Here is a 14,071-nt window from a genome sequence, read left to right on the forward strand (position 1 = left end):
GGGCTTAGATAGGCTTTTGGAACAATGTATTGATGCTCTTTATCCTATTCAAATTATTGGAAGGAGGTTCAGAGTTTCCGAGTAAAGAGCCATTTCAAGTGTCATGTCAAACACCAATGGATTTGTGTTACTTTTAAAATGTATAATAGTTATTATAATTAGGAAAAAGTGAAGGACACTTGCAGGGTATTTGGCATAATTCTAACATTTTGTGGATGTTTTAACTTTGAATAGTGAGATTATGAATTTAAAGAAGGCTGCTCTGCTGAGCTTTGATGCTGCAGATGCTGCTGATATAAAATTGATATAAAATAAAATTGCCCATGGCCTGAGGTCAGTATTTCTATTTTGGTCAAACTTCAAGAATGGCATACATAGCTTGATCTTGCTAATCCTTTTTTTCCCTGGGAATACTTTTATTCCTGCCCATAGTGTTAAAAATTGTCTTTAACAGCATTAACATGTTGGCAGCCAACGTATATGGCTTGAAACTGAAAATGGACCTCCAGACAGAGTTATTAATTTAACAGACTAGCAAGCTTTAGACAGGTAAGATAATTCACAGAGCCTTACAAACCTAAGACAGAAGTTCATTGCTTTTGATAATGCATATTCCATGACAGGTAAGGAAGCCACTCTTTTCAGAATGACCTAAAACAGGCTCAGTCTTGTTTATGAAAGAAAAAAAGGCGAAGATGTGGAGAGCTTTGGGGGCTGTTTGGCAGGAATCTGACAATAGAATAGAACAAATAAGTGATTTCAGTCTGGAATTTAAATCTTAGGATAGAACAAAGAAATAATTTCAGATAGGAATCTAAATCTTAGGCTGGAACAAAAAAGTAGGCTTCAGGCATTAAAATGACTTTGGGCTAGGACAGTGAAATAGGCTCAGATACTCTACTCATCCTGATAAGACTTTAGAAACAGTGATCATGGGAGTCATCACAGGACTTTGATTATTGCCTTGCTTGCTTTTTGACTATTTGTGTTTATTGTCTTGCTTGTTCCTTGACTATTTGCATCTATTGTGTTGCTATTTTCTCAACCTAGTATTACATTCAAGTATTAACTGACCTTAATACTTGAATGTAATTAAAATGGTATAAAAGTAGATCCAGAAAAAATCTTTGTATTTGCTTTCTCAAATCAAAATTAATAAAATGTTTATGCAATAGCAAAAGAGCTCTGTGGAACAGTGCTGTATGGATGTTGACTAAACACAGGCACAACATATTTCACAATATCTTCAAAAAATCCCTTGAGTGAAAAACTATGTAATAAAAACTTAATACATTAGAAAGAAAAGAATATGGGATCAGAAGGACTAATGTGGAGGAAATGGACATTCTAATATTATTAAAATGAAGATTTAACAAAACTCATCCAATTTCTAACACCATTCTCTGCAAATAGAAACAAACTCAGTTTTATATGAAGAGACACAAACACAGACACACAGATACACAGGCACACAGACACACACATACACTCACAGATACACACACAAAACACTCCTGAATGATGAATGATTTGCTGAAAGTATTACCATCTCTGAATGAAATGGTAAGAAACTAACATAGTAAAACAATCATGGTATGGTATTAGCACATAAACAGACATGTTGATCAATGCAATCAACCTGAAGACATAAACATAATTTTATATGTATGGATACTGAATTTTTTACTAGTAAGCAGAAAATAAATACAGGAGAAAAGATTACCTTCAAAAATGGTGGTTGTAAAAGTGGATGGCTGCGAGTATAAAAATGCATAACTGACTCTCTGCATAAAACTCAACCCCAAGTGAATCACTGGCCTCCACATAAAACCAGATATGTTGATCCTCAGAGAGGAGAAAATGAGAAATAGGCTTAAACTCACTGACACAAGAGAGAACTTTCTCACAGGACTCCAACAGAAAGAAACTATGTCCAAAAATTTAGTAATGGGATCTCACGAAGCTGAAAATAAGGCAAAGTAAGCATAACATCTTTCAAGCAAAGCTGCAGCCAAAAAAAGTTAAAGAGCAAGTATATGTCCAATAAAATGTTAGTCGCTACAGTATACATGGACCTAAAACACTGAGCATCAGAAAACAACCCAATTTAACATGGTGTTAAGAACTCAGCAGAGAGTCTGAAAGATAAAATACAAAGGGTTGAGTAACACTCAAAAGAAATGCTCAACAACTTTGTCCATCATGAAAATGAAAATTTGCACTACTTTGAGATTTCATTTCATACCAGTTACAACTATCAAGATTAATAAAACAAATGACAGTACATGCTGATTGGGTGTACACTAGTACTGTCATTATGAAAATTAGGGTACAGGATTCATCAGGAACCAGGAGCTGGCACTTTGAGAAAATCAACAAGATAGACAAACCCTTAGCCAGACTAACCAAAGGGCACAGAGACAGTACTTAAATTAATAAAATCAGAACTGAAAAGGGAGACATAACAACAGAAACTGAGGAAATTAAAAAAATTATCAGATCCTACTACAAAGTCTATACTCAACAAAACTGGAAAACCTGGATGAAATGGACAGCTTTCTAGACAAATACCAAGTACCAAAGTTAAATCAGGAGGAGATAAAACATCTAATAGTCCCATAACTCCTGAAGAAATAGCAGGAGTCATTAAAAGTCTTCCCACCAAAAAAAGCCCAAGACCAGTTGGTTTTAGTGCAGAATTCTATCAGACCTTCAAGGTAGACCTAATACCAATTCTCTTCAAACTATTTCACAAAATAGAAACAGATGGAACACTAAACAATTGGTTCTATGAAGCCAAAATCATGCTCATAGGTATACTTCACAAAGACCCAACAAAGAAAGAGGATTTCATAATCTCCTTTATGAATATCGATGCAGAAATACTCAATAAAATTTTCACAAACAGAATCCAAAAACACATCAAAACAATCATCCATTATGATCAAGTAGTCTTTATCCCATGAATGCAGGGATGTTCAATATTCAGAATTCCATCAATGTAATCCACTACATAAACACACACACACACACACACACACACACACACACACACACACACACACACACAAACCACATGATCATTTCATTAGATGCTGAGAAAGCATTTCACAAAATTCAACATCCTTTCATGGTAAAAGTCTTGGAAAGATCAAGAATTCGAGGCCATAACTAAACATAGTAAAAGCAATATACAGCAAGCCAGTAGCCAACATCAAACTAAATAAAGAGAAACTTGAAGCAATCCCACTAAAATCAGACACTAGATAAGTGTCTCCCTACCTATTCAATATAGTAATGGAAGTCCTAGCTAGAGCTATTAGACAACAAAAGGAAGTCAAAGGGATACAAGTAGGAAAGGAAGAAATCAAAATTTCACTATTTGCAGATGATATGATAGTATATGTAAGTGACCCTAAAACTTCCACCAGAGAACTCCTAAACCTGATAAACAATGTCAGCAAAGTGGCTGGATATAAAATCAGCTCAAACAAATCAGTAGCCTTCCTATACTCAAAAGATAAACAGGCTGAGAAAAAAATTAGGGAAATGACACCCTTCACAATAGTTACAAATAATATAAAATACCTGAATCTAACCAAGCAAGTGAAATATCTGTATGACAAGAACTTCAAGTCTCTGAAGAAAGAAATAGAAGAAGATCTCAGAAGATGGAAAGATCTCCCATACTTGTGGATTGGCAGGATTAATATAGTAAAAATGGCCATCTTACCAAAGCAATCTACAGATTCAATGCAATCCCCATCAAAATTCCAAATCAATTCTTCATAGAGATAGAAAGAGAAATTTGCAAATTCATTTGGAATAACAAAAAACCCAGGATAGTGAAAACTGCTCTCAACAATCAAAGAACTTCTGGGGGAATCACCATCCCTGACTTCAAGCTGTACTACAGACCAATAGTGATAAAAACAAAACAAAAAACAAAACAAAACAAAACAAAACTGCATGGTATTGGTATAGAGACAGGCAGGAAAAACAATGGAATAGAATTGAAGACTCAGAAATGGACCCACACACCTATGGCCTCTTGATCTTTGACAAAGGAGCTAAAACCATCCAGTAGAAAAAAGACAGCATTTTCAACAAATGATGCTCATTCAACTGGAGGTCAGCATGTAGAAGAATGCAAATTGATCCATTCTTATCTCCTTGTACAAAGCTCAAGTCTAAGTGGATAAAGGACCTTCAAATAAAACTAGATACATAGTCACTAATGGAAGAGAAGGTGGGGAAAACACTGGAATACCTAGGAACAGGGGAAAAGTTCCTGAACAGAACACCAATGGCTTATGCTCTAAGATCAAGAATTGACAAATGGGGGTTCCTTCCCGACTGGGCCAGAGCACTGAGCAGATCTTGGGTGGAAGCTCTGCCCCCAATCTCCAAGAACCCAGAGGAAGCAGGGATCCCAGGTGCTCTAACTCAGGCAGTATCTTAGGTAAGCAGACAGTAAGGCCCGCCCCAAACAGGGAGTAACTGGGACCCACAAGGACCAAGGAAGTCACTCCTGGCCTGGAACACTGGTTCCTTCTGGTCTGGGCCAGAGCACTGAGCAGATCTTGGGTGGCAGCTCTGCCCCCAATATCTAAGAACTGAGAGGAAGCATGGATCCCAGGTGCTCTAACTCGGGCAATATCCTATATGAGCTTGAACACTGAGCAGATTTTGGGCCCCAGCGCTTACCCCAGTAGTTACACCCACCCTACAAATTCTGATACAACCAAGAAAATAGGAAAGACAGGCTCCAGTAAGGGACAGGGCAGGTAGCACTAAGGAGATCCAGATGGCAAAAGGCAAGCGCAAGAACATAAGCATCAGTAACCCAGGGTATTTGGCATCATTAGAACCTAGTTCTCCCCTACAAGTAAGTCCTGAATTTCCCATATCACAAGGAAAGCAAAATTCAGATTTAAAATCACTTCTAATGATGATGATAGAGGACTTCAAGAAGGACATAAATAATACTCAAAGAATTTGAGGAGAACACAGGTAAACAGGTAGAAACCCTTAAAGTGGAAACACAAAAATCCCTTAAAGACTTACAAGAGAACACAGTAAAACAAGTGAATGAATTGAACAAAACCATCCAGGACATAAAAATGGAAATAGAAACAGTCAAGAAATCACAAAGCAAGACTACCCTGGAAAACCTAAGAAAGCCTATAGAAACCTAAGCCCATAGAAAACCTAAGAAAGAAATCAGGTGTCATTGACACAAGCATCACCAACAGAATACAAGAGATAGAAGAGACAATCTCAGGTGCAGAAGATACTATAGAAAATATTGGCACAACTGTCAAAGAAAATGCAAAATGCAAAAAGTTCTTAACACAAAACATCCAGGAAATTCGGGACACAATGGGAAGAACAAACCTAAGAATAATAGATATAGATGAGGGTGAAGACTCCCAACGTAAAGGGCCAATAAATATCTTCAACAAAATTATAGAAGAAAACTTCCCTATTCTAAAGAACGAGATGCCCATAAACATACAAGAAGCCTATAGAACGCCAAATAGACTAGACCAGAAAAGAAATACCTCCCATCACATAATAATCAAAACACCAAGTGCACAAAACAAAGAAAGAATATTAAATGCAGTAAGGGAGAAAGGCCAAGTAACATATAAAGGCAGACCTATCAGAATTACACCAGACTTCTCACCAGATACTATAAAAGCTAGAAGATGCTGGACAGATGTCATACAGAAACTTAGAGAACACAAATGCCAGCCCAGGCTGCTATACCCAGCAAAACTCTCAATTACCATAAATGGAGAAACCAAGATATTCCATGACAAAACCAAATTTACACAATATCTTTCCACAAACCAAGCATTACAAAGGATAATAGCAGGAAAGCTCCAATACAAGGAGGGAAATTATACCCTAGAAAGAGCAAGAAAGTAACCCTCTTCCAACAAATCCAACAGAAGATAGCCACACAAAGATAACTTTACCTCTAATAACAAAAATAACAGGAGACAACAATCACTTTTCCTTGATATCTCTTAACATCAATGGACTCAATTCCCAAATTAAAAGACATAGGCTAATGGACTGGATACATAAATGGGACCCAGCATTTTGCTGCATACAGTAAACCCACCTCAGTACAAAGACAGACTCTACCTTAGAGTAAAAGGCTGGAAAACAATTTTTCAAGCAAATGGTCCTAAGAAACAAGCTGGAGTAGCCATTCTAAAATCTCCATCCCAAGAACACAAAAGGAGGGACTCATGGCTCCACCTGTATAGGTAGTTGAGGGTGGCTTTGCCAGGCATCAGTGGAAGTGGACAGCCTTGGTACCTTAAAGTTTGTATTCCCTAGTGTTGGGGAATTGCAAGAGCAGGGAGGTGGGAATGAGAGGATGGTGGGAGCACACCCTCATAGTAATTGGAGGATGAAAGATGGGATAAGAGGTTAGGCATCAGTGGAAGTAGAGGGCCTTGGTGCCTGAAAGTGTGGATCCCCAAGTGTTGGGGAATTTCAAGAGCAGGGAGGCGGGAATGAGAGGATGGTGGGAGCACACCCTCATAGTAATTGGAGGGAAGTAAGGGGTTAGGCATCAGTGGAAGTGGAGGGCCTTGGTGCCTGAAAGTTTGGATTTCGTAGTGTTGAGGAATTTGAGAACAGGGAGGTGAAAATGGGAGGATGGTGGGAGCACACCTTCATATAAATGCCCAGAATTATATGGATTAGACATGATAGAGGCAGGCAGCCAGAAGACTACATTCCTGAATTGAAACAAACAGTTATCTTGATACTAAAATTTGTTTTGAGAATTGTATATTGCAGAATACATAGCCTTGTCGTATCTACTCATTAGGCAAGCTAAGCATACCTGCTCGAACCTCTGATGTCCTGGAATTCCAGCCGGATGCAGTGAAGACACAGTGTCAGAGGCTTATCAATTTATTCTTCCCCCAATCCCTCTTCTAATATCTTAACACCCATAATCAGATTGAAGAAGTTAATGAAGAGTCAGTGCCCCTATTCCCTGGGCTTGGAAACTGAGGTAATTAATATTGGGCTGTCTTTTTAGGAAAAAGTAGTGGTTTTTGTGGAACAGGGAGGATTAGCTAGGATTTATTGCATAGCCATAACTTACTGGTAGAAATATGTATAATTGTTATTAAGATGAAGTCATAATTTCTTAAATGGTACAAAATTTACTTTGATTTCAAATTTAAGGTTTTTATTGGTACAAGCTTCTTATAAATATAAAAGTGAGATGAATATTGTTACTATCATAGGCATTGCACCTATATAACACATTTAGGAATACAAAACTTAGACCCAGTCCTTCTTTAACATTTTTAACTTATTTGAGATGGTTAGACTGTGAGTTAAGGGCCTATAGCAAATTCATGGCTTTGAGTTTATTCCTAGGGAGTTTTCTATATTTTCTTTAGAAATAGCTAAGAGAAGTTAACAGACAACAGCCCAGATAGCCTTACATGGATAATTGGTTTTCAAAACGTCAGAAGTCCACAGAATTGAAGTTACAAACATTTCTGTATTAATGTTCATTTTGATTAGAGACCTGTCTGCTCCTGACAACTTCCTGTCTTGGATTCCAAGAAGAAATTGAGCATCTTTGGAGTTATTCCAATTGTGGTGAGACAGCCACTAGGCAAGAATTGCCTCTTTCCATCTACAGACAAAATACTGTCCAGCAAAGGACACACTTGCAGAATAGTCAACTGATTTTATCTGCCAAGACAGAGTAATCAGTCCTTAATAATTCTGCGTCACTAGGTCTTTCAGATGATCCTGGGCCAGAAAGCTAAAGATCAGATGCTCCAACATTCTGTAGTATAGGGATTGTCCAGGTGTCCAGTGGTCTCTACAAATTGACTATATCTTAGAAGCTATGCTTTTTGCTTCCCATAATCTCAGTTAACTCAATCATTCTGGATTTCTGATGAGGTTGAAAACTTATAGTCTCATAGCCAATCCTTGCTATTTACTTTGAGAGAAAACATTTGAGAGGATGGTTTTCAGCTGACATTCATTCTAATGCCAAGAAAAAAAGTCAGGTTCAGAACTAAGTCTTTTATTTAGGAGAGATGATAGAAGTTCTGCTTAGTCAACAAAATAATGGACTGGGTATTAGGTCTATCTTGCACCTTGCTGACATAAATTAGTATAGTTATGCTCTAACTGTATTTTGAGAGAAAAGTTTTATTTTAACAGGAAGGGTGATATGTAGGAGGAGCTAAGGTGAGAGGAGTACAGAGAGGAGGAGTAAGGAGAGGAGGAGGAGAAGGAGAGGAGGAGCTAAGTGATGAGAGAGAAAGAGAGAGAGGGGCCAGACATGGAGGCAGATGTTCACATGTCTCCGCCAGTCAAAGATAGTTGATATATCTAGATTGGGTATTAGGTTACACTTCTTATTGATATTGAGCATTACTAAACTTATAAAGCCTTTGGTTGACATTTACAAAACTGTAAAAAAGCAAAAAGAAGAAGGGGGTATGGGATAGGAGTTTTCTAGGGAGGGGAAATGGGGAAAGGGGATGGCATCTGAAATGTAAATAAAATATATAATAAAAAAAAAAGAAAAAAAGAAAAGAATTGACAAATGGGACCTCAGAAAATTGCAAAGCTTCTATAAGGCAATGGGTACCCTCAATAGGACAAAATGGCAACCAACAGATTGGAAAAGATTTTTACCAATCTTAGATTCAATAGAGGGCTAATATCCAATATATACAAAGAACTCAAGAAATTAGACTCCAGACAGCCAAATAATTCTATTAAAAATGGAGTACAGAACTAATCAAAGAATTGTCAACTGAGGAAACTCAAATGGCTGAGAAGCAACTAAAGAAATGTTCAATATTAGTAACCAGGGAAATGCAAATCAAAACAACCCTGAGATTCCACCTCATACCAGTAAAAATGGTAAGATCAAAAACTCAGGTGACAGCAGATGCTGGCGAGGATGTGAGGAAAGTAGAACACTCCTCCATTTTTGGTGGGATTGCAAGCTGGTACAACCACTTTAGAAATCAGTCTGGCGGTTCTTCAGAAAATTGGACATAGAATTACCTGAGGACCCAGCTATACCACTCCTGGGCATGTACCCAGAAGATGCTCCAACATATAACAAGGACACATGCTCCACTATGTTCATAGCAGCCTTATTTATAATAACCAGAAGCAGGAAAGAACCCAGATGTCCTTCAACAGAGGCATAGATACAGAAAATGTGGAACATTTACACAATGGAATATTACTCAGCTATTAAAAACAATGAATTCAAGAAATTCTTAGGTAAATAGATGGAACTAAAAAATATCATCCTAAGTGAAGTAACCCAATCACAAAAAACACACATGGTATGCATTCACTGATAATTGGATATTATCCCAAAAGCTTGCAATATCCAAGATACAACTCACAGACCACTTGAAGCTCAAGAAGAAGGAAGACCAAAGTGTGGGTTCTTTGGTCCTTCTTAGAAGGGGTAACAAAATACTCATGGGAGCAAATATGGAGACAAAGCATGGAACAGAAACTGAAGGAGGGGCCGTCCAGAGACTGCTCCACCTGGGTATCCATCCCTCATGCAGTTACCAAAAGTAGATGCTGACGTGGATGCTAGGAAGTGCATGTTGACAGGAGCTGATACAGATGTCTCTTTAGAGGTCTGGGAGAGCCTGAAATATACAGAGGCAGATGCTCACAGCTAACCACTGAACTGATCATGGGGTTCCCAATGGAGGAGTGAGAGAGAAGACTTAAGAAGCTGAAAAGGTTTGCAGCCCCATGGGGAGAGCAACAATACCAACCACCCAGAGCTCTCAGCTTGGGAGCACATGGGAAGGGATCCATGGCCCCAGCTGTATATGTAGGGGAGGAAGATGTCAGGCATAGGTGGGTGAGGAAGTCCTTGGTCCAGTGAAGGCTGGATGCCCCAGTGTCAGGGAAATCGTGGGTGGTGAGGTGGGAGTGGGAGTGTTGGTGGGGGCATATCCTCATAGAAGCTGGAGGAGGGGAGATGGGATAAAGGTTTCCTGGGTGGGAAGGTAATGAGGAAAGGAGATAATATCTGAAATGTAAATAAAATAGCCAATAAAAAATAAAAAATTTAAATTTAAAAAATTAAAAAAAGAAAATTAGAGTAAAGGTTTCATTATGAAATTGGGTGTCAATGTACATCAATCCAATTATACTACTATTTGACAAATACCAAAAGGACTCTACTGTAATACTTGTCATATGTATTCGTTGATTCTGTGTTCTACAATCTGAATAACCCCAGAAGTTAGATACCCACTAAGGTGCCAGCAAGGACACAATCTCCCAAAAAAGGTGGAAATACAAGACAATGTCATTGACATTTAAGAAAGAAACTAGAATGGGAGGGATAAAGAAAAAAGAGGATGTGGGGACAGATAAAGGAAGATAGGGGGCAGTGTGGGGTGGTGGGCTGTAAAAGGCACCTGGGTGCCTGGTCGAGCACAGGCCTCGAAACTTGGAACCTAATGGGATGGTAGGTGTTTGGCCTTGCTCCTGGTCCCCTGGTTCCTTTCACTTAGCTTTAGCCCTCTACAGCCCCTCCCACAGAGAGGTCTATGGACATCAGTCACATAGGAACACTGTCTCAGGCTGTCCCACATGTAGATGAGGTATCTCCAAGCTCTCAGACCAAGCCAATAGGGGTTACCTGCTGTCAGACCCCGACCCACCCCAAAACTGTATATAAGAATCCTATTTGGGAAAAGTAAAAATGTGCGAGAGAATCATCCCTTTGTCTGAGAGTTTCTGTTGCAAGAGCTGTATCACTTGGGAAGAGATCTGCTTCCAGAAGTGCCTTCAGGACCCTCCCCTCCTTGCTAGGTAGCGAGCTTGCTAGCTGAACTGGCTCATCACATAGAGACAGATGCAGCACCTGGGAGCAACTGGGTGGCAACAGTGTAGACAGGGGAAGAGGCAGCAGTGGAGGCAACGGAGGCGATTCCCCCTACCTGCTTGCACTCTATCCCCTTGGCCTGGACCCCCTCACCTGGCAGGGCCGGAGGTCTTTGTGTGAAGCCATCCAGAACAGGGACCCACAGGGCAGAATTTAACACTAAAGTCCTTTTCAAATCCCACATGGAAACATAGTAGATTTAATTTATTCCTGGGACATGATCGCATAAGACTTCTAATTGGGGCATTGTCTCCTCAATTATTTGATGAATCTATTTGAATTCTTTTCACACATATATTTATTTCTAAGCTTCTACAGTAGTATAGTAATATGTTTCCATAGGAGACATGGTGTTATGTCTCTTTTTTTTAATTCAAAAAACAGAACAAATATAAAACAACACTCACAGAAAAGTGAAAATAAAAGCAAACAAGCAAAAGACCAATAAGATTAAGAAATAAATGATAAAACAAAACAAAATGAAAAAAACTTCATAAAAATAACTCATTGAGTACATTTTGTATTGGATAACAACTAGCCATGGGATCTACTGTGGAGTGTTCTTTTTACTTTTAGTGACATTCTGCTGTAGAAAACATATCATCCCTAGGTAAATAACAACATGTGGGTAGGGAGGTAGCTGGGAAGAGATTATTGCAAGGAAGAATACAAACAGAATATATCGTATGAAAAAAATCTTTAACAACCGAGATGAAACCTCCTGTACATAGTTCACAGAGTTACTGTTGTAGTTTATTGCATGATTATTGCATGTTTTAACAACAAAACATAAAAAGCTAATGAACTTTTAAGTAATCATACTGATTACATTTCAAATATTAAACATACAAATGCACAGTATAATTGTAGTTTTGTTTACATATATGTATGTGTACATTACTCACAGTTGGCTAAATTCGCTATATATTTTTCAAACAGTGCTCTGTAGAACATAAACTGAATAGAATAGTAAATAGTATGACTTACACTGATTTTATAACTTCTTTTACAGGCAACATAAAACTTTTTACTCCTAGTAGAAAACCCAGAAGGTATCCAATCATTACTGCAGCATCTGAAATAGCTTAAAGATGAACACAGCACAAAAAAGCTTAACAATAATATTTGGTCATATAAAATTCAAGTGAACTGTCTGTGATAGCTATAATTTTTTCATGATATTCTCAATTACTTTGCAGAGAGAAGATGGGTAGGGACAGAGAGGAAGAAATAGGAACAGGTGAAACATGGGGAGAAATAGAGTTGTATATGATTTCTGGAATTTATTCTAACAAGTTTCAAATGTATGTGACAAGAAGCTTGTGGTAAGTTCATGAAAGAGTTGATATTTTTATAGTTGATACTAGATCTGAGACACAGTTGCTTCTTTGGGAGCAGTGAGTCTGCTCTGTAAGGTAAAACTCTGTTAGGTAAAACTCTACATTGCTTGAGTGAGGACTGTTTTTATGACAAAAGTCAGGTATTTTACTCAGTACTTAATGATTATGAATATTAATTGTACCTGAAAAAATGTCAGAGATATATCTAACTACTGACTGACAGTACAATTGGGTGGGAAAGCTTTTTATCTAATCAAGTATTATATACACATATTATTAACTTAATTTTATCTTATTTAATCTATATTTTTAATGTAGCATAAATATATTTATATTCAATATGAACATAAATTTCATTTTCTTTGCTATGTTACTACAGACATTATCAAAGTAAATATAAAATGAGTTTATGTTTTTAAAAATGATATTCAACCATTGATCTACCTGTCTGTCTCTATACCAATACAATGCCATTTTTATCACTATGGCTTTATAGTACAGCTTGAGGTCAGAGATTTTAATTCCCCTAAAAGTTCTTATATTGTTGAGAATGGTTTTCACTCTACTGGGATATTTTCATTCCAGATACATTTCAGAATTGCCCTTTCTAACTCTGTGAAGAATTAAATTAGAACTTTGATGGGGATTGCATTGAATCTGTGCATTGCTTTTGGTAAGATGGCCATTTTTACTATATCAATCTTGTAGATCAATGAACATGGGAAATCTTTCCATATTCTGAGGCTGTCTATGATTTCTTTCTTCAGAGACTTGAAGTACTTGTCACACAGATCTTTCACTTGCTTGGTAAGAATTGCACCAAAATATTTTGTATTAGTTTGACTCTTTAACATTTTGAAATTTAACATTTTGAAGTTTAACATTTTGAAGACCCAGAAATTAACCTACACACTTATGGTCCCTTGATCTTTGAAAAAGAAAACAAAACCATCCAGTGGAAAAAAAAAGACAGCATTTTCAACAAATGGTGCTGGATCAACTGTTGGTCAGCATGTAGAAGTATGCAAATTGATCTATTCTTAGCTTTTTGTACAAATTTCAAATTCAAGTGGGTCAAAAACCTCCTCATAAAACCAGATCTGCTGAATCTAATAAAAGAGAAAGCAGAAAATAACCTCCAACACATTAGCATAGGGGAAATTTTCCTTAACAGAACACCAATGACTTATGCTCTAAGACAAACAATTGACAAATGGGACTTCATAAAATTGAAAAGTTTCTGTAAGGCAAAGGCCACTGTTAATAGGACAAAACAGCAACCCACATATTGGGAAAATATTTTTACCAAACAAACCTCCATATGAGAGAGAGGGCTAATATACAAAAGATACAAAGAACTCAATAAGTTAGACTTGAGAGAACCAAATAACCCTATTAAAAATGGTATACATAGCTAAACAAAAAAAAAAAATCTCAGCTAAGGAATCTCAAATGGTTGAGAAAGAATACCAAAATGGGGATGCTTCAGAACAAAATAATCAAGGAAGGTAGAGGATGAGAGGAACTTGGAAGAATGAGAGTGAGGGAGAGGGAATAAATGGAGGGGCAGATAAAGGTATGGGGGGGAGACAGAGAAGGACAGAGGGTCAGGAAATTGAACAGAGGTGTGTAGCACTGGGGGATGGGGTACTGGGGGGTAGCCACCAGAAAATCCCAGAAGCTAGGAAAGCAAGAGGCATCCAGGTCCCATTGGGGATAGCACTAGCTGAAATACCCAACAAAGGAGAGAGAAAACCTGTAGAGACCATATTCATAGATTAGG

At 37.7% G+C, this 14,071-nt stretch overlaps 1 protein-coding gene across 1 annotated transcript in view; it reads right to left on the reverse strand.

Moving 5' to 3' along the window:
- The window catches only part of LOC117722713 (solute carrier organic anion transporter family member 6C1-like), a 140,041-nt gene that overhangs the window by 115,665 nt on the left and 10,305 nt on the right, over nt 1–14,071 (reverse strand). Inside the window, exon 4 of the mRNA XM_034521973.2 lies at nt 11,936–12,032. Within this exon, the coding sequence (XP_034377864.1) occupies nt 11,936–12,032 (97 nt within the window). The remainder of the gene's footprint in view (nt 1–11,935; nt 12,033–14,071) is intronic.

The sequence above is a fragment of the Arvicanthis niloticus genome, chromosome 17, assembly GCF_011762505.2.
Source record: "Arvicanthis niloticus isolate mArvNil1 chromosome 17, mArvNil1.pat.X, whole genome shotgun sequence".
NCBI classification, from domain to species: Eukaryota; Metazoa; Chordata; class Mammalia; order Rodentia; family Muridae; genus Arvicanthis; species Arvicanthis niloticus.